This window comes from Podarcis tiliguerta (assembly GCF_965153285.1).
Source record: "Podarcis tiliguerta genome assembly, chromosome: 2".
NCBI classification, from domain to species: domain Eukaryota; kingdom Metazoa; phylum Chordata; class Lepidosauria; order Squamata; family Lacertidae; genus Podarcis; species Podarcis tiliguerta.
This window is the reverse complement of record NC_139535.1, coordinates 75,589,185-75,608,007: the sequence shown is the minus strand read 5'-3', so window position 1 is coordinate 75,608,007 and position 18,823 is coordinate 75,589,185. Positions and strand designations below refer to the sequence as shown.

General features: G+C 41.1%; 1 protein-coding gene across 1 annotated transcript in view; it reads left to right on the top strand.

Annotated features, from left to right (window-relative positions):
- Positions 1-18,823, top strand: part of WWC1 (WW and C2 domain containing 1) — a 78,317-nt gene that overhangs the window by 27,411 nt on the left and 32,083 nt on the right. Inside the window, exons 2-8 of the mRNA XM_083430726.1 lie at positions 4,434-4,543; positions 12,460-12,663; positions 13,881-13,957; positions 15,812-15,891; positions 16,634-16,763; positions 17,826-17,972; positions 18,223-18,296. Coding sequence (XP_083286852.1) covers positions 4,434-4,543; positions 12,460-12,663; positions 13,881-13,957; positions 15,812-15,891; positions 16,634-16,763; positions 17,826-17,972; positions 18,223-18,296 — 822 coding nt within the window. The remainder of the gene's footprint in view (positions 1-4,433; positions 4,544-12,459; positions 12,664-13,880; positions 13,958-15,811; positions 15,892-16,633; positions 16,764-17,825; positions 17,973-18,222; positions 18,297-18,823) is intronic.

The following is an 18,823-nucleotide window of genomic DNA, read 5'->3' as shown; positions in this document are numbered from 1 at the left end:
TTTTTCATTTTCTGAGTTGCTTCGCAAGACGGATTTCCCTATGGGCTTGCTTCGCAAGACGAAACGTCTTGCGCCTTTTTTTTAAAAACCGCCAATGCATTCCTATGGGAAACCGCCAATACACAGTGGTGCTTCACAAGACGAAAAAATTCACAAGACGAAGAAACTCGCAGAACTTCGTCTTCCCCCAATCTAGGGGGGGGATTAATTTCGTCTTGCGAGGCACCACTGTAATTTGTACTATTGGTACCTACTCCTTCACCCTGGAAGAGTTTTAAGAAGGACTTCATAATTTCATATTGTCATAATTATCAATTAATGTAGACTACTTCACATCAGGAAATACGGTACATTTGTTACTTGACCAGTCAAATAACAGTTGTGTATTTAATGGGGCTAAGTATGTCTGTTCAGAAGATCCACTATTTAGCTATATCTGTAACATAGAAGCTAGACGTGTACTATTTGCAAAAACAACAACCCTCTTTCTAATTAAAATTCAGCGGTATTCTAAATTATTGTAATCTGTTGTTGGTTTTTGTTTATAATTAACATTGCTCTAAGCAGCATACAAATTAAATGTAAAAAAAACTAAACAAGTTCCTGTCATTGTTTTACATTGTAGTTTGTGGATTTGCCAATACTCTGAGATAGATGTTTTTGACAAAATAGGAATCTACAGGGCTGTAATTCTGTGCACATCAATTATTTATGCACATTTTTATGTAAATTAATAGGAGGCTAAATCATGGTTCAGCATTACTTCTGAATGTGGACATTGTTGTCTTTAGTCTAACAGAACTGTTGTAGGGATAGAAAGTATTTCTTTCTTTGGTGGATTATTTTTTTAGTAGATGTCTAGCCTGCAAACCTATGCACACACATACTAGGATGTATATGCCACTAGATTGGGGGAAGGTTTTGTTTCTAAGACAAAATGTGTATAGCTGGGCTGTTACCTTAGCTTTGCATTCTAGTTTTCCATATTCCGTATTCTTCAAATTTTCCATTATCCTGATTTTGTCAGAGTGTTCAAGAGAAACATTTTTCTTCATCGGAAGCTATCTCTGCTGGGCCTTTAAAAATGTGTACTGACCCAATTTTTTGTTTCTCCAGAGGAGGAGATAGGTTCCAGCTGGAAGCACTCCAATGTCTTCTCTAAAGTCAGAAAGCATGCTTCTTGTTCGGAAACTCTCTCTGGAGCCTAGAAATATGTAAACAAAAGAAACATTTTGTTGCATTGGAGAAGAATTTGGGGGCCCTTTTCTCTGTTGTTTACTATTTTAGAACTGCGAGTAAACTTGAAAGTATGTAGAGAATCATCTACTGTTCACTACTAGCTGGTTCACACATGCGTGTTAATCATTCAGTGACTATAGCATTAAATCATTATTTCTGTGTATGCATCCTTTATAGCTGATCAAGCACCACAGATGCAGTTTTTGTTTTGCCTAAAACAGAGCTTTTCAGTAGTTCACATATCCCTTCTAGGTAGTAATTAGAAACAAAATTATGTATAAAACATGTGTGAGGCAGCCCTTCCTGACTTCATTTGCCACAACCTACCAGCCAGAAAATGAAACCCTTATGTTTATTAGAAAAGTACCTTTACTGCCCCTCTCCCCGCTGAATTATGTTCTTCAGGATCAGCGCAACTCAGTTGAAGCCTTATATGGGGTGTTCTCTCGTTACGGTATTTGGGGAAGGTCCACGACTCAGTGATGGAGCATTGGCTCTGCAATTAGTCCCAGGTTTAATGCTCAGCATCTCCAGATAGGGCTGGAAAAGTCTCCTGCCTGAAAGTACTCTTGCAGCCCACTTAGCATTAAAAGTTAGACTGCCCTGGAATAGGCAGCCCTTTTATTGGGAGGTTTTTAATGCTTGGTGATTTAGGTTTTTAGATATGCTGTAAGCCGCCCGGAGTGGCTGGGGAAACCCAGCCAGATCAGCTGAGTATTATTATTATTAACCAGTCATTGGGAGTCTGCTAGTCTCTTACTAGTTTGCCAGTAATTTCCATATTATACAAGTGATACTTCACTTTATTGCTTTAATAATTTGGTCAAAATTTGTGGAACAAATATGGATCAGAACTAGATATAGAAAAGCCTAAATCCTTCTCACCTCTCTAACAGTAATTCAGAAATATTTGTGTGTCAGCTAAAAAGAGAAAATAACTTGTTTTGCTACATAAGCTATGAAAATATACGCAAATGCCCCAAGGCCTGCCGGAGACATGTGTACAATTCCATCTTCATAGACAAATGATGTGCACATGTGTTAGCATGGTTCGTTGTTATTCACATCTTAATCAAGTAGCCTGGAGTAATGCACCTCAGGCACAGGGCCTAATGCAGCCCTCCAGACCTCTTTATCCAGTGCTTCAGACTCTCCCCAGGAAATATGCCCCAACAGGCCTGTTCTCATTCTCCTCAAGTGTTTTTACCTGGCTGGAATATGTCATTGAACTGGGATAATGTATCCTGCTTGCCTGGATGGAGGTACTGGGAGGGGAGGGAAGAGGCTTTAGAAGATCCCCATCAATGAGGCAAGGACTTTCACTTGTGAAGCAAGGCTTCCTCCCTTCCACTCTGTTCCCTATGGAATTGGACCACAATTCCCACTTCTCTCAACTCCAAAATAGACCCTGTCTTAATTGTATTCCTTTGCTAGATTTCAAAGAGTTGTGGGGGAAACCATTATTTTCAGATATCATATTTTATTGCCTTCCATAAGATAATCTAGCTCCCTCCATACCCAATTCAAACTGTTGCTTCCCTTGATAGTAAGAGAAGACATATAATAATCTGTTTTCCTTGCTGTTTCTTCAGCCACCCGCCAGCCACAGACTTAAACTTGACATGCTTCCTTCTACCCCGCAGTAACTGATTTGCTTCTTGGATTTGCCAACATCTACTAAAGCACTTGTTAGCACAGACAGCATGCCTATTTTCCTTCTACCTGTGTTTCTCTTTAGTTATTTATCCAATAGAATACGGTATGAGAAAAGAAAGAGGGCAAAAGGGTTCATTTTAAAGTGGTGTTTTAAAATATTAAAAAACTACCAGCTTAATTATTCATTTCCTTCAGGCTTAAACAAGAGAACAAGTAGGCTTCTCTCCACTGCCTAGGGTTAATTCACATGCATGCTTGCCATAAATCAAATTGCACAAGTTGGCCCAGAGTGGCAGAGCCCTGCTCTACCTCTAGGCTCTGAGATTAGTGCTATTTAAACAGGCATTTCTGGAAGCTGCGACAATCTTGGAGGACAATCTTCAATAAGAATGAATACTGTGTCTAGTTCTTGGCACCACAGTTTAAGAAGGATTGACAAGTTCTTCCTGACATTTAGTTGGAACCTCCTTTCCTGTAATTTGAAGCCATTGGTTTGGGTCCTACCCTCTAGAGATTATTGGGTAGAAGTCATGGGCTTTAAATGTGCGTTGGATGTGCTTTAAATGTCCCATGTGGCTCTAAAACTTTGATACTTGGTCATAAACTCTCTGAGAGAAGTCAAAGGCATTTTAGTGTAATCTTATGTCCTCATTATGAATCAGCAGGATTTGTGACAGGAATATAAGGTGCCACTGTGGAGCTATTAAAGCAGTTTGTAATTGGTGTTATCTAGTAGAATTTTAGCAGTCCTTGAACTTTCAGTGAAATCTATAGGATTTAAAAGTAACTTGGCTGGATTTTTTCATAAATGTTCTTGGTCATAAATGTTGTTGGGTGCTCCTTCCTCTCCTAGTTTAATTGCAGAACTAAGCTAAAGAGTGGAGGCTTGACAATTATACAATTAGTTTAGTTTTCAGAAAAGTGAATTAGTCTGAGTCTTTATAGTTTGAAAAATCTCACATGTACTTGAATAATTGAAGAAAGGTGATTTGATTGAGATACCCAATGTTAAGGTTTGTACTTTGCAGTGGTCTAAAACTTTAAGAACATAATTTAGTTTGTCAATTACAATTCTGGGTGTAATACCATACACAGGAATGAAAAAAGTCACATGACACAGTTAATATTCCTCATCTCCTTGTCCTGCATTGCACAGTGTTAATAATTCACACACCATAAATCAAACATAACTTGCTCCTACATGCCTACATATTTTTGAAATAAGACTCCCCCACAGGCAAGCTTGTTCAGTTGTGGGGGCAGAATTTGTTTATAGGAGTTCTCCACGTTCTCTTTCTGAACGAGTACTTCCTGAGCCAGAGCTAGGTCTAGGAACCTTTTTCTAGGAAGAATATTGAAATCAGCTTTCTGTCTTGAGTAAGTGGGGAAAGTGAATGCATTTGTAGGTGTGTTGATAAAAATTAAACCTTTGATGTGCAGAAACCTACCACTCTTCCCTTAATACATTTTAATGAAAGTCTGCCCTACCTTTGGGACAATTTGGTGTGATCTAAATACTGACATGATTTCCATTTCAGGTATACTAAACCACTAACCTTTGCTGACTGCATAAGTGATGAATTACCATTGGGATGGGAAGAAGCATATGACCCCCAGGTTGGAGTCTATTATATCGACCACAACACCCGTAAGTGTTAAATGATTCTGTATGTAGTAATAATTCACACATATTATATCCATCTAATAAAATCCATCTGGGCGTCTCATGTTGAGATACATCTGCACCTTGAATTTGCTTGATATCCCTAACTCTACCATACACTGATCTCCTGCTTCAAAATGTCTGGCTGGTTTGATTCTTATTTAGCTAAAGCATGTAACTTTTTGTTGATGAATCAAAGCATATAAATATTAATAAAAACAGAATTGCTATGCTTGTGTACATTCCTGATGCACCTTGTGATTGATACAAGGAACATGAATCCTCTCTTGCAGGTATATGGCAGAGGGTTTTTCATTATTACTAATGAGAATTAGAGAATAAACTACTTTCAAATATTACATATTATAAACATCCCACCTGATCCATTTCTTTCATTGTTTCATTTTTCCTTTTGATTTGGAATTCTGAGGATACACGTGTTTCTTGAATATAGGCATAATTTTAGTGACCCCCCCCAAAAAAAAATCATTAATTTTTTCCCTCAGAGTTTGCTGATATATTTAAACATATTGTGTATGCCATAATACGTTGTTATTGGCTTGCATATAGAGTTGTTCTTTCTGTTCATAGAGAGGTCTTTGATCCTGTGGCGCCTGCTGCTGGTGGGGGCAGGAGGTGATTTTTGCTGCTCCTCCTACATCCTTCCATGCCACCTCCTACACTAGTTTGGATGGTCACCCAAACCCTCCAGAGCACATTGGGGACGGGCTAACTAAAGGGAGTGGCAAGGGATCAAGCCAGAGCATCCCATGAGTGGAACTCTGCTCACAGGATCTTTGGATTGAAGACATTCTCTTTATTCATACAATTTCTTATTTATTTATGACATTTGTATGGCTACCTCATGACATAAATTGCTATAGAGAAACTTTTCTTGTAGTAACCTTACTGCTTGGGTGTTAGTACTTAGTGCAGTAGTGTTGAACAAAGTGTAAATGTTTTAAGACTGTCTGTTAATGAAATGTAAACTCATCATACATCATAGTGCACGGTAGGGTCAGTGAATGTTACATGGTAGCTGAACTAGATGGAAAGACCTATTAGTTCTAATACTGATTAGAAGTATCTACTTTGGAAAGTTGTTTGCTGTGTATGTGGGCGCCTCTTAAGATATCATAATCAAATTTTGCATGATGGTTCCTGAGGTCAGAGATTAGCGTTTTGTCTATGTTTCGATACAGTTGGGCGCCATTTTGAATCAAGATGGTGGACTTAACCTTTAAAAAGTGCATTGATTTTAACCACAGATTTATAAACTGCAGTGACATTTTTTTACTTGTTAGGATTCCCAAGCAGCACTGGATCCAAATGCATATAACAATACCTTGTTACCAGGGGCATAAAGTAGGGCGGGGAGGTGCTGCCAGGGTGATTGCCCCCTGGTGTATTTTTCTGGGAGGCACACCGCCCTCCCCAGAGCCAGTGTGGTGTAGTGGTTAAGAGTGGTAGACTCGTAATCTGGTGAACCGGGTTCGTGTCTCCGCTCCTCCACATGCAGCTGCTGGGTGACCTTGGGCCAGTCACACTTCTCTGAAGTCTCTCAGCCTCACTCACCTCACAGAGTGTTTGTTGTGGGCGAGGAAGGGAAAGGAGAATGTGAGCCGCTTTGAGACTCCTTAGGGTAGTGATAAAGCGGGATATCAAATCCAAACTCTGGGATATCAAATCCCCAAGCCTGCCGTGCACCACTTTGCAAGTTTGGGATTTGATCAAAGCAGTTTGGGGCTGGAGTCACTCTGTTGGCAGTGAGGGATGGACTGGTATACGGTGGGCTCCATTCGCCCTCCATTACCTGCCCCTTCTGGTGTACGTGCGTGCACCCTGGGTGCAGTGAAAACATGCTATGCTGCTATGTTTGTTACTACCAATAACATGCATGCATGTACTCACTAGTATTATTATTTTATTTATATCTTGTTCCAGGATGCAACGATAAATTCAAAGATAAACCAATAATATACATAAAACAGAAATAAATTATAGAATCAGAGGGTCTAAATGGAGGCTTCAGTAGACACTATCCTTGTCTACTGATCCATGTTTTGGTTTATTATTTGTAACATCCCAGCTCTCCCCACTGGTCCTTGTGAAAAGTTGGTGCACACCCTCCTGAGTGGCTTCTGCAGCATCAGATGCTTTATTGATTAACTATCCCACTACTTTCAGTTTCCTTTGATGGTCTCTACATAACAACTTTTGACTGTTTCAGCTGATTGGACAGCCATCCTTTACATAAATGGGCCAACATGAAAACTCATATTGCACCTATCTAGGGGCTGAAAAAATGCTCTGTTTCATTCTGGAGTACATCTCAACAGGTGCCTTGTCATTGCTCAGTTAGATACCTGCTGCAGTAGAGTGGCTTAGATTCTGAACTATGAACCATAAATCCCCGGTTCAAGTCTTGTTTCAGCTGTGAAAAGGTGGCCTTAGAAAAGCTACTTTTTGTTTAACCTCAGTTCTGTATCTGTAGTATATGGTGTTTGAAGCACTTTAGACTGGTCGAAAGCTCAGTTCTTTAGCTGTCTACTCAAAGCAAGTCCCACTGAGTTCAGTCGATGTTAAGTCTCAGTTAAATGGCCATACGATTACAGTCAAAACCACTGTGAAAATGCTAGCTGCTGCTAGTTAAATATAAATCTGTAAGGCTTAGACAGAAAAATTAAACAGTTGGAAAACCAGAATCAGATTTCAATTGAAAGAAAAAAAAGTTACTGTTGCCCTACCACAAAATGTATCTGTAATCCGTTTTGCTGCTAAGATCTACTTTATGTCATGTTATGGAAGTGATAAATTGAAATTTTATTAGTGATACATTGAAATTTTTAAAGTTAGTTAAGTGAACATAATACATGCATATCATAAATAGGAAGCCTGGTTTTAAAAATGTTTTTCTGGCACAGATTCCTTTCATTCTATTAGACAGACATTTCACTGGCAGAAAATTGTGGTTTATATGGTGCTATCTAAAGCAAAGATAATAAAATGGAACTAAGAACCTAGAATATTCGCCTCCTGACTACATTATTAATGAACATTCTCACGAAGTATTTTTCCCAGGGCTTCATTTCGAGGATATGGGAAGAAGCAAAAATTACTATCTCTTGGCATTTGTCTCTTGACGCAAGCAACTGGGTTGTTCTTCAGACTCAAAATAATCTGAGCTTTCTTAAATACTGCACATATTTGGCATTTTGGTTTAAAAGACTTGTGAGTGCCCCAGTGGGCCATTCTTCTATAGCTGCTGGACTGAATAAAAGCCAGTGCCTGAGTTCTTGCCGAAGATGATAATTTATTTGTTTTTTGAAGTTTAAGGAATACCATAAGCCGTGGTTTTTTCGGATGGAACTGACAGCTCTTTTTTTTTGCTGCTGCTGCTGCTGCTCCTCCTCCTCCTCCACTGCTCTTTATGAGGGGTGTGCTCCCCCCACCCCCTCTTTCAAAAGAAAGGAAGGCTCAGTGGCTTCCTCTGGCTAAGAGAGAGCTTTGGAGAATGACTGTCTCCCATGAAAGGAAACTCCTCCTTCCTCCTTTATCCTCTGCAGCACCCACAGCAACGAGTAAACATTGGGCTGCCTGACATGTTTTTTCTGCTTATTGCCTGGTGTGGTATGGGCTAGCTGTATCCTCCATCCACTTCTTTGAAGTTTTGGGGTTAACATTTAGTGGTTTCAGGCTGAGAGCTGCCACACCCACACCCAAACCCACCCACTCCTATTTGGTTTTTTGGCTGCTTCTGCGGTCTTTACCGTGACTGTTTCCGTTACAGGGGTTGTCTCTTCAGTTAGGAGCATTTTGTTTTTCTTTCAGGCAATATATACTCTCTGGTCTCTTGGAAGAGGTGTTTTGGGTTTTTTTACTCTCTTTTCTCCTCACCAAACTACAATAATTACATTGTGACATTTTCATTTGTTATTTTAGCAGGCTGTTATCAGCCTGAGTATTTGAGTTCATTTTGAGTCTACACTTGCTGAGTTTGCAATTATTTTTACACTTGCTTATTTTGAAATTAGTTTTTATCCTATATTTTGTTGCCCAGTTTTCTCTTTGCCTCAGTCCCTTCTTAGTACACTTAGAAAATTTGACAGTGAATGGTGGAATCTTATGGCTTTTTCCTTTGCAACCCCCCCAAAAAAACATCAAGAAATCTTTCCTGATTGTCGGAGGTGCAGGAAAACAAGGAGCAAAATTTCCCTATTGGAGCTATCCTGTTGCTCCTTCCTCACCCACCTCATCCAGGAAAGGGGAATAGGGAAAAGAAAGGAACAACAGATTGTCCCAATCCCATTACTCCTTCCTTCCTCCCATCAAGGAAGCTTTCCTGGTTGTCTGGGGTGGGAGAAAGGAAGAGGCACCACAATCACCCTGTTAGAGAAATCCCTTTGTTAGTTCCTTCCCCGCACCCTAATAAAGAAATATTTCTGTCTTTCTGGGTGTGCAGGAAATGAGGGACAGCGGAATAGGTCCATTCACTGTTTGTGAGCACTTGCTTTGTCCCAGGAGGGGGCTTTTTCCATATGTGTTTTCCACTTATTACGCCACGTGTTTTGCACTCACAAGTGTGCCACAGAAGAATAGATTTCTGCTGAGAAAGATGGAGAAATGCATTCCTTTGCTTTGTGTGCATGTGTGCGAGAGAGATGTATTTATGGATGGTAAGCGCTTGTGTGGGAGAGGAAGTGGAGCAGCCACCTCGCAAATGTCCTTGGACAACGACAGCATCAATGTTTGTGGAGAAGAATCAATAGTGTGTTTTCCATCATTTAGGACCAGCCAGCAGAGCATGAGACTCTTAATCTCAGGGTCATGAGTTTGAGTCCCACATTGGACAAAAGTCCTGCATTGCAGGGAGTTAGACTAGATGACCCTCATGGTTCCTTCCAACTCTGTGGCACACACTCTGTGATTCCATAAGTACATGCCTTGGTGTGGCAACCATTTTGTCAGTAAGAACTACCGTATTTTTCGCTCCACAAGACACACTTTTTTCCTCTTAAAAATCTAAGGGGAAATGTCTGTGCGTCTTAGGGAGCGAATGTGTGGTCCCTGGGGCTGGGGGGGGGGAACCAGGGCTCCCCCCGCCAGCCCCACAAGCTCTGGGAGCAGCGGGAAGGCTCTGCGCATCCTGTCCGCTGCACCCTGAGCTGCTCTTTGGGGCTGGGGGGGGGGGAACCCGGGCTTCCCCCTCCAGCCCTGACAAGCTCCTGAGCAGCTCTGGGGTAGCCAGTGAAGCCTCCGCAGGGCAGCGGGATGAAGGCTGCCTTGCGGAGGCTTTGCACAGCTAAGGCAGAAGCTAAAATAGCTAGAGAGAATGCTGCGTTGCGCCTCCGCAGGGCAGCGGGGAGCCTTCATCCCACTACCCTGTGGAGGCTTCGCATGGCTATCCCTGGCTTTTTGCGAAAGCCAGGGATAGCTGCACTCCCTTTAAAGAGCGTGCGGCTCTTGCAGGAGGTGGAGGAAGGGACAGAGCGAGGGTCTCTCACTTCCTCCACCTTCCGCAAAAGCCCCCAAGAACTGTGCTCCCTTTAAAGAACCGTGCACAGTATTATTTAATGTCAGTGATGGGCTGCCCTTCTGCCTCATGGGGGAAAAGCCCCCAAGAGCCACACACACACTCCACGCGGCTCGTGAAAGGACGTGCTGAGCAGAGCCTGGGGTGCATACAGGCTCTGCTCAGTGCTCCCTTTAAATAATATTTTTTTTCTTGAACCCCCCCCCCAAAGTAGGTGCGCCTTATGGAGCGAAAAATATGGTACTTGGTTCCTCATTCAGAAATTGAGACAAGTCAGCCAGGGATTCTTTGCCTCTGTCTTTCTCTTCAGTGTTCTCTTTTCTCGTCTCCATCCCCTTCCCCAAACTTGTCCATACAAAACCATTAATGTTATAAATGTGAGACAATCTTGGGGTACAGACTGCCAGAAGTTTATACTTGATTATTTACCAAATAAGGTTGAGAAGCTCTGGAAGACGTCAAGTAAGAGGTCCTTGAAAAGGACTAGATTAGAAGTTACAAACTCAAGTTTAAGTGTGTAAAGCGGGAAGATGGGGATTGGGCCCATTTGTTGAAGTGTTGTTCACACCATTGCATTTCTGTGTTTAATAGCATTAACCTGCTGGCATGTACACAGTGTATTCCAGTCAAAATGAGTTGTGCCTGCTTATAGCCATCATACCAGCAGCCTCCAGATGCTGATAAAATTAAATGTTTTGGCTTGTGTCAGTGGCAGGTGACTTTCTGGATCATAGATCATTAAGCACTAAAGAAAACCTTCTGGTTTGCTTGGATCCCTTTAATGGCTGCGTTGCCACAACAGTTTTTACTAAATATTTAAAGGAACGCCTAAATTATGCAGATTAGATTCCTTTGGTATCCTGCAGCCCCTCCATATTAATTATTCATTATGTGGTAACTAGGCATCCTCACTCAAGCATGATTAGTTCAGACAGCCTGAAGCGTTTAACGCTGGCTGAAGAACTGAAACGCCTGTTCCTGGTTTCCAAACAAAAACCTGCAGCAGAACTGAGCGAAACACAAGCCTTTTCTTTTTCTCAACACTTGATCAGTAACACAAATTCAAATTATTTGCAGTATCTCATATATTGGTAGCATGGGGCACTTTGCTTACATGACACCCAGGAGCTTCTGTGAATCTCACATGGGGAATAACTAACATTACAAGCCAATTCAATTACTTACCACAGTCTTGGCTGCATTGTGTAAGGGTTGTTCTTGTTTCCCTGCCTTTGTCTGTTCCCTGCCAAGTAAAAGCATGAGTAGGCCTAAAAAGAGTTGGCATATGCTGGGTGGTATTCAACTAAGTTTTACACAGGGCATACCCACCATTTCTCCAATTGAAATAGGGATGTCCTGTTCAACAACAGCAACAATTTTATTATTTATACCCTGCCCATCCGACTAGGTTGCACCAGCCACTCTTGGCGGCTTCCAACATATATAAAAACACAATTAAACATTAAACATTAACAGACCTCCCTATACAAGACTGCCTTCAGATGTCTTCTAAAGGTTGTAATTTACTTACCTCCTTGGTTTGGGGGTCTCCATATCCTCCAACATTTCTCTGATGAAAATAGGGATTTCCTAAGAAAAAGCGGGACATTCCAAGATCAACCTAGAAACCAAGAAAGCTTCTGTAAATTCAGGATTGTCCCTGGAAAATAGGGACACTTGGAGGGTCTGAGAGGGTAGATACACTAAAACCTAGGAACATGACTTTCAATGGGTCTATTCTGAGTGAAATTTAGTTGAATACCACCTTATGTATCTGTACTGAAGGAACAGGGAAATCCAAACTTCCTTTGTGTCATTTTAGTAAATCCTAAATTTAGATTTGGGAATCACTAACATACTTCATATATGAGTGATGGGAGAGAAGGTCTCTGAAAAGCTTAGTATCAGTAATTTGAAAAATCTTGAGAACAAATTGCATAGGGAGTGATCAGAGAAAGAAGCAAACAGTAAGCTTAACTGGTCAAATGCAAGATGTGTTATGTACAGCGCACAATATCTGTCTTGGCTGTTTAGTTTCCCGACTGGTATGTTCAAGATTGTTACCAGTTTCCATAGGAGTTAACAATACTGTGTTAACAGAAACAAATCTGAAAGGAGGTGCTTCATTTATGCTAAATCTGTCCTGGTCTCCTGACAGGGATAGACAAGCTTCTAGAGAGAGGGAAACAGATCTCTGTTTTTAAGGAAGGTGTATGGTATATAAACAATTGCACGCCTTTAGTGGGCAAGTTGGCAGTGTCAGAAATGAGAAATGGTGGAAACTTATGTTCTAGGCTAGATTTGGCTGTGTTTGTTTGTTTTAAGTTATCTCTACCCTTTATAGTAAAGATGTTCACTTGTTTCAAAGAAACTACCCAGATAGAGGATCCTCGAGTGCAATGGCGGCGGGAGCAGGAGCACATGCTGAAGGACTACCTTGTACTGGCACAAGAAGCACTGACTGCTCAGAAGGAGATCTACCAGGTCAAGCAACAAAGGCTTGAACTAGCACAGCAAGAATACCAACAACTTCATGATGTCTGGGAGCACAAGCTGGGGTCTCAGACTAGTTGTGAGTTCTTGGTTAGATTTTTGTTCTTTATCCTAGTTCTGCTAGTATGTCATGGAGCTTGGCATCTACAGTGGTACCTCGGGTTACAAACACCTCGGGTTACAGACTCTGCTAACCAGAAGTAGTACCTCAGGTTAAGAACTTTGCCCCAGGATGAGAACAGAAATTGTGTGGCGGCAGTGGGAGGCCCCATTAGCTAAAGTGGTGCCTCAGGTTAAGAACAGTTTCAGGATAACAACGGACCTCTGGAACGAATTAAGTTCTTAACCCGAGGTGCCACTGTAATTCTGTCTTACAACCTCCTGTCCCTTACACCATAGGATCAATCTGTTGAAAACAAACCTATCTCCTTTAAGCTATACACTAAAAACATTTCACGATCATTGGTGCCTGTAGCCTTTTAAATTTTTTGCATAGCTGAGCTATGTTTTGGAATTTTCCGTCTTGCCTTTTGAAGGTTAAGATTTGGAACTGTCTGAAGATATGGGCTACAATCCACAATAACTATCCATGAGAAAAAGAACTTCATAAAAACCTGGAGGTTTTCCTTGCAGCAGCTCCCACTGCCAAGAATTGAGCTGCTGTTCTGTTTTTAAAAGTGACTTTTGAAAGTGGTGGATAGTGCAGACAAATTTCGAAAGAAGAATCAGTTGTGCATTATTTCTCTTATTCAAGCACAAATAACATTAGGTAATACGCATAAACTACCACACATAGTGTCTACATGCATGTATATATAAAAATGCTACTCATGTCATTGCTGTTCCAGATAAATACTATATGACATTAATGTATACAAATAAGTTTGATTAGTAGAATCTTTCACAGTGACTTTTGTCAGTAGGAAAGGTTTTACTTTAAATGCTGAAATTCTAAAAACAGAAAACACCTTTAAAATGGAAAGTTGGGATTTGGAAGAGCAAGCTGTTACTTCTTGAATCTTACATTTTGAGACAAGCTTTCAATTGAAATCACTGCAGATTCCCTTGTTTCCATTTTCTAATACTTTTTGTCCCTCTAGCCCTTCCTTTTCCGGAAACTGCTAGATAGCCAACCCAAAATTTTGTGTTTACAGCCTATTATTATTATTATTATTATTATTATTATTATCTCAGATGCTTACAAGGGAAATATTGTGATTTGTTCGTATACTTTTCTGTTCCTTCTTTGGTGTGCTTTTAATATTTGTTTTGTTTGTTTGTTTCCTTTTATTGTAGTAGTTTCCAGTTCCTCATCTAGCTCAAAATATGATCCAGAAATTCTTAAAGCGGAAATTGCTACCACAAAATCTAGGGTAAGAGGGGAAAGTGGTGCTTTTAATTCTTTGTAATATAACAACCTGAAATTTCCAATGCTCCAAAGCAGGGGTCCTCAAACTTTTTAAACGGGGGGCCAGTTCCCTCTCCCTCAGACACTGTTGGGGGCCTGACTATAGTTTTTTTAAAAATATGAACAAATTCCTATGCACACTGCATATTTTTTATTTGTGGAAAAAACAATACAATATTTAAAATGAAGAACGATTTTAATCAACACAATCAATGGGAAGTATGGGCCTGCTTTTGGCTAATGAGATGGTCAATATCGCTAATGCACATCCCTACCACCCAGCCTACAGATGGCTCTCCCTCATTCCCATGGCCCAGTCTACATGAAGGCCTTCCATGCCCCCATCCCCACAACCCAGCCTATACATACGTCTCCCTAACCCCCTTCCCCACAACCCAGCCTATGCTTGTGCTTCCCTAACCCAGAACCCAACGACCCAGCCTGCACCAGTGTCTCCTTTAGCCCCATCCTCATGACCCAACTTGCCGCGTGTCTCCCTAACCCCCTATCCACATACCCCTCAGCTTGCACACCTGTTCTCCAACCCCAAATCCCCATGCGCCAGCCTGCCTGCGTCTCCCTACTCCCAATCCCCACAGCCTGCCTGCGTGTCACCCATCCCCACGACTCACTGCGGCCTTTTGCAAAAGTAGCCTCTCCTTGTGCACTTTCTTGGGACAACCACGGCCCCTGACCTGCACCGACCTGAAGGGCAGTGGGAGCCGAGGAGCACGCACCACAGGGTCAGCAATCCCTGATTGGGAGATCAAAGTTACCCAGAAGAATGCGGCTGGCGAGTGATCCTGCGCACGCTTCGCCAACTAGGCCGCCGCAGTCGCGCGGCCCCTTCCGCAGCTGTGCCCGCCAAGCCCGCTCACCAGCAAGGTCCCGGGTGTCTGTCTGCCAAGCCCGCTCACCACAAGGTCCCGAGTCTCCCGCGTGGCTCCTGCTCACCTTCCTCGGGCAAGCCACGCGCCCCTGCGAGCATGTTTCAGACTGACTGGGAGAGAGGAAGGGACCTGGAGAGACAGGAAGGGCAGCTCTTCCTCTGGGAGGAAGGGGAGGGGGATGCACGACGGAAAGCGAACCAAACCTGCAGCTGAGGCCAGCGAGCTTCCCTCCTGGTGTCCGTCCTCCAGCAATTCTGGGCATTTTACTCTCACAACCCCGGTGGGCCGGATTCAGGACCCTGGCGGGCTGAATGCAGCCCGTGGACTGTAGTTTGAGGAACCCTGATCCAAAGCATGGCTTAGTGAGAATGTGCTGGTGGTTGTGCTACTTACTGTGCAGGGCTAAGCCATGGTTTGGTGACATATGAAGCAGGCCAATGCACAGTGCCCATTACAAAATAACAACAACAACATTTTTATTAATTACATATATCACATACATGCATCCAAGAGAAGAGTCAGCAAAATAGAAACAAAATTGAACCAAATCAAAACAAGAAATGATTGAAAGGAAGGCAAAGTGCAAAACAAAGACCTTTGCTTCATGACCATAATCCTACAATTTAGTTTTCCTCAATTTATAATTGCATTTACAAAAACATTAATAACTGTTTTCTTCCAACCTTAAAAGATGGTAAAACCATAACAATTGATAGTAGAGAGATTGTTCCATATACGCTATCTATTCATTTAACGTCTTCCAAAGGTTTGCAGCACTTACTTGGTTTACCTCACTTGGTATTAAATTAAACTCATTTTCTGTGAAAGACGAGAAATGTTTTAGGGGTTTTAAAGTAAAGTTCTGAATAAAGTAGTGGAAAATATTTGTTAAAGTAACAAAATACTTTGCTCTGTTCCCATTTCAACAGGTTAATAAACTGAAGAGAGAAGTTGCCCACATGAGACAGGAACTACAGTATAAGGAAATTGGTTTCCAAACGTTGAAGAAGTAAGTTAATTATCTTCACCTGCTACCATTTTTAATATCTAGTTATATCTAGTTGGGTAATGTAATGATTTGACTCCGCCTGAACCTGGGCTTGTGATTTTTGCTCTCTCCAGACTCCCCACGAGTTTGTAACCAAGATTTGTCCTATAGTTTGCCGTTCATCATTTAATTTGATACTTCCCCTTTTCTTCCTTTATGAAAACAGACGTAAGTTAACTTCCCCAGGGAAGTTCCTCTGGAACCTTCATTACACACCTTTAGGCTCCAGGCAAAAATGTTCCTTTTTAACTAGGCCTTTGGTTGATCTTATTGACATCCAACACCCTTTTAGAATGTGGCTTTTGTGGGGGGGGGTGTTATTGCTTTTGGTTTGATTTTACATGTTGTGGTCTTGTTGTGAACCACCCTGAGACAGACCTCCAGGTATAGGGCTGTGTATAAGTTGAAAGTTGAATGAATAAATAATTAATAAACAGAGCGGTTTACAAATATCAGTAATAACACAGCCGCTGCCATTTCTGAAATCTTAAATTAATTTTTTTCATTAAGTTGGAGACAGATAATAAATCCCATTGGTGTGGACTTTGAGCAGGGTACAGCACCAGTAGCTAAAAAATCACTCTTTTGACCCCCACCCCTTGAGACAAGATTCATAAAGCAAAGTCCCTTGACTTTAGAGCTAACTAGTCTTGTTTTTCCTGTTAATAACTGTTTCTCTTCTATTTTTTACATCATCTTGAAGAATTGATATGAAAATGGCTGATACCCAAGGTGGATATAAACTTGATGAGGCACAAGCTATCTTAAGTGAAATGAAAGCTATTAAGAAGGCCATCACTTCAGGAGAGAAAGAAAAACAAGATCTCATTATGGTATGAAATGGACTGGGTGAACTCCTCTGCTAAGCAGATCTCAAACTACCATTACAGCAATTCTGTTTCCATAACTACAAAAACAGAAATACTTGTATGGAACTGACACATCAACTTATATTATCAGTACAAGATCATTGTTTAAAAATCCAGGCAATCTCTTTACACTAGACTTTCTGTCTCTCCTACCCCCACCTCTGTAACTATGATTTAATGCATGGGTAGGCAAACTAAGGCCCGGGGGCCAGATCCCGCCCAATCGCCTTCTAAATCCGGCCCGCGGACGGTCCAGGAATCAGCGTATTTTTACATGAATAGAATGTGTGCTTTTATTTAAAATGCATCTCTGGTTTATTTGTGAGGCATAGGAATTCGTTCATCATCATTATTTTTTGAAAATAGAGTCCAGCCCCCCACAAGGTCTGAGGGACAGTGAGCTGGCCCCCTGCTGAAAAAGTTTGCTGACCCCTGATTTAATGTGATGTGTAACTGGGCCTATGCCTTTTCACATTATCCTGATTTACACATAATCCCAATCATTGTTTATTAATATATGATTTATTAAACATTGAGTTAGCATTACATGTGAACCCAGTTCAATAGCTTACTTGTGCTTTATTAACTATATTCAAAATGTTGCTCATTCAACAAGATTTGTAGTTAGTCTATAAACCTTAGAGAACCTTAACTATTGCTTTGTGTTGTGTGTGAATCCAAACCTCCTCCTTAACCATGGTTAAGGAGCTATCATCACCCAAAAGGTAAAGAACCATGAGTGAAGAGCGCCAAAAATTTCAAACTGTTGTCAAGGTTCAGCAACTTTTGCTGGTGCTTTTAGCTATTCTGTGACATAATAAACCAGGTGGTCTTCTTAATGAACACTTCAGTTCATTAATAGTTAATGTTAACCATGGTTTAGATAGAGCTATTGGTGAACCAGACCATCAGTTGAAGGGACTGATATCCCCCTCACAATGTCAATTCAGTCTTAAATTTCTCCTTCAAAGCACCAGGGCAGCAGTGAGGCAATAATAAGATGACTTTGATTTTTTCTTGTTCCAGAACCTTGCCAGGTTAACAGCTAATTTTGTGACAGACAGAGGATCACATTCGGACTTGTGGGCCAGCAATATATCCTTGGAAGACTCCAGTTTCCCATTGTCTAAGCAGTATCTCGATGCTGGTTCCCAAACTGACGTATCTGGAAATGTATGTAAAATCTAAAATACTGTGTGAGCTTCCCTTCGTCTTGTATCCCATCTTAACTATTAAATAATGTTTTGTGGGGACCTAGTGTTTGAACCACTGCTTTGTAAAATTTTATGGAAAAGATTTATAGCATATGTGTTTCTTCTTTGGATGCATATGTTGAGCTTTGGCTCTGACTCATGTCAACATGCTTAATCTACAAAGGGGAAAATGTGTCAACACCCTTTAACTTTACTATTTGCTTCTTTAGTTTATTGTGAACACGAATAATCAACTGGCTGAGAAGGTGAGACTGCGCCTCCAATATGAAGATGCTAAGCGAAAGTAAGTGGACCTTCCCCTACTACTATTGACAATAAGCACTTAAATCAATAGTGCAGACAAACAGCTGTTTTTTAAGAGGACAAGTATGTTTTAAAAGTACACATTTAGAACATAACATGAGGATGAATTTGTTTCTTTACAGACAGACTTCTGTCATATATTTCTCGGAGGACTTCTCCTTTTCATGTGGAACTAATGTGCTTTTGGATCAGAATAAGTGATGATCCTATAAACTTTTATTACAGTTGTTTAAAACTTTTTATATAGTGTTTGGTTGTCAAAGACTGATTACTAGTTTTAACTCTCATTTTGGCAACTTACTGTGAAGGTACAAACCATTGCCACTGTTGATTTTATTCTAGAGTTAGGGAACATCTTGCAGCCAAATTTGAGATATTGCTAGAACCTAAAAACAGTTCTAGATTTCATCAAATGCCCGTTCTGTTCCCACTATGAGAATTGAGCAAACAAGACCTGTAGTACAGTAATAAGCTAAAGACTAAATAAGTCAGTAGGTGTTGTAAGCA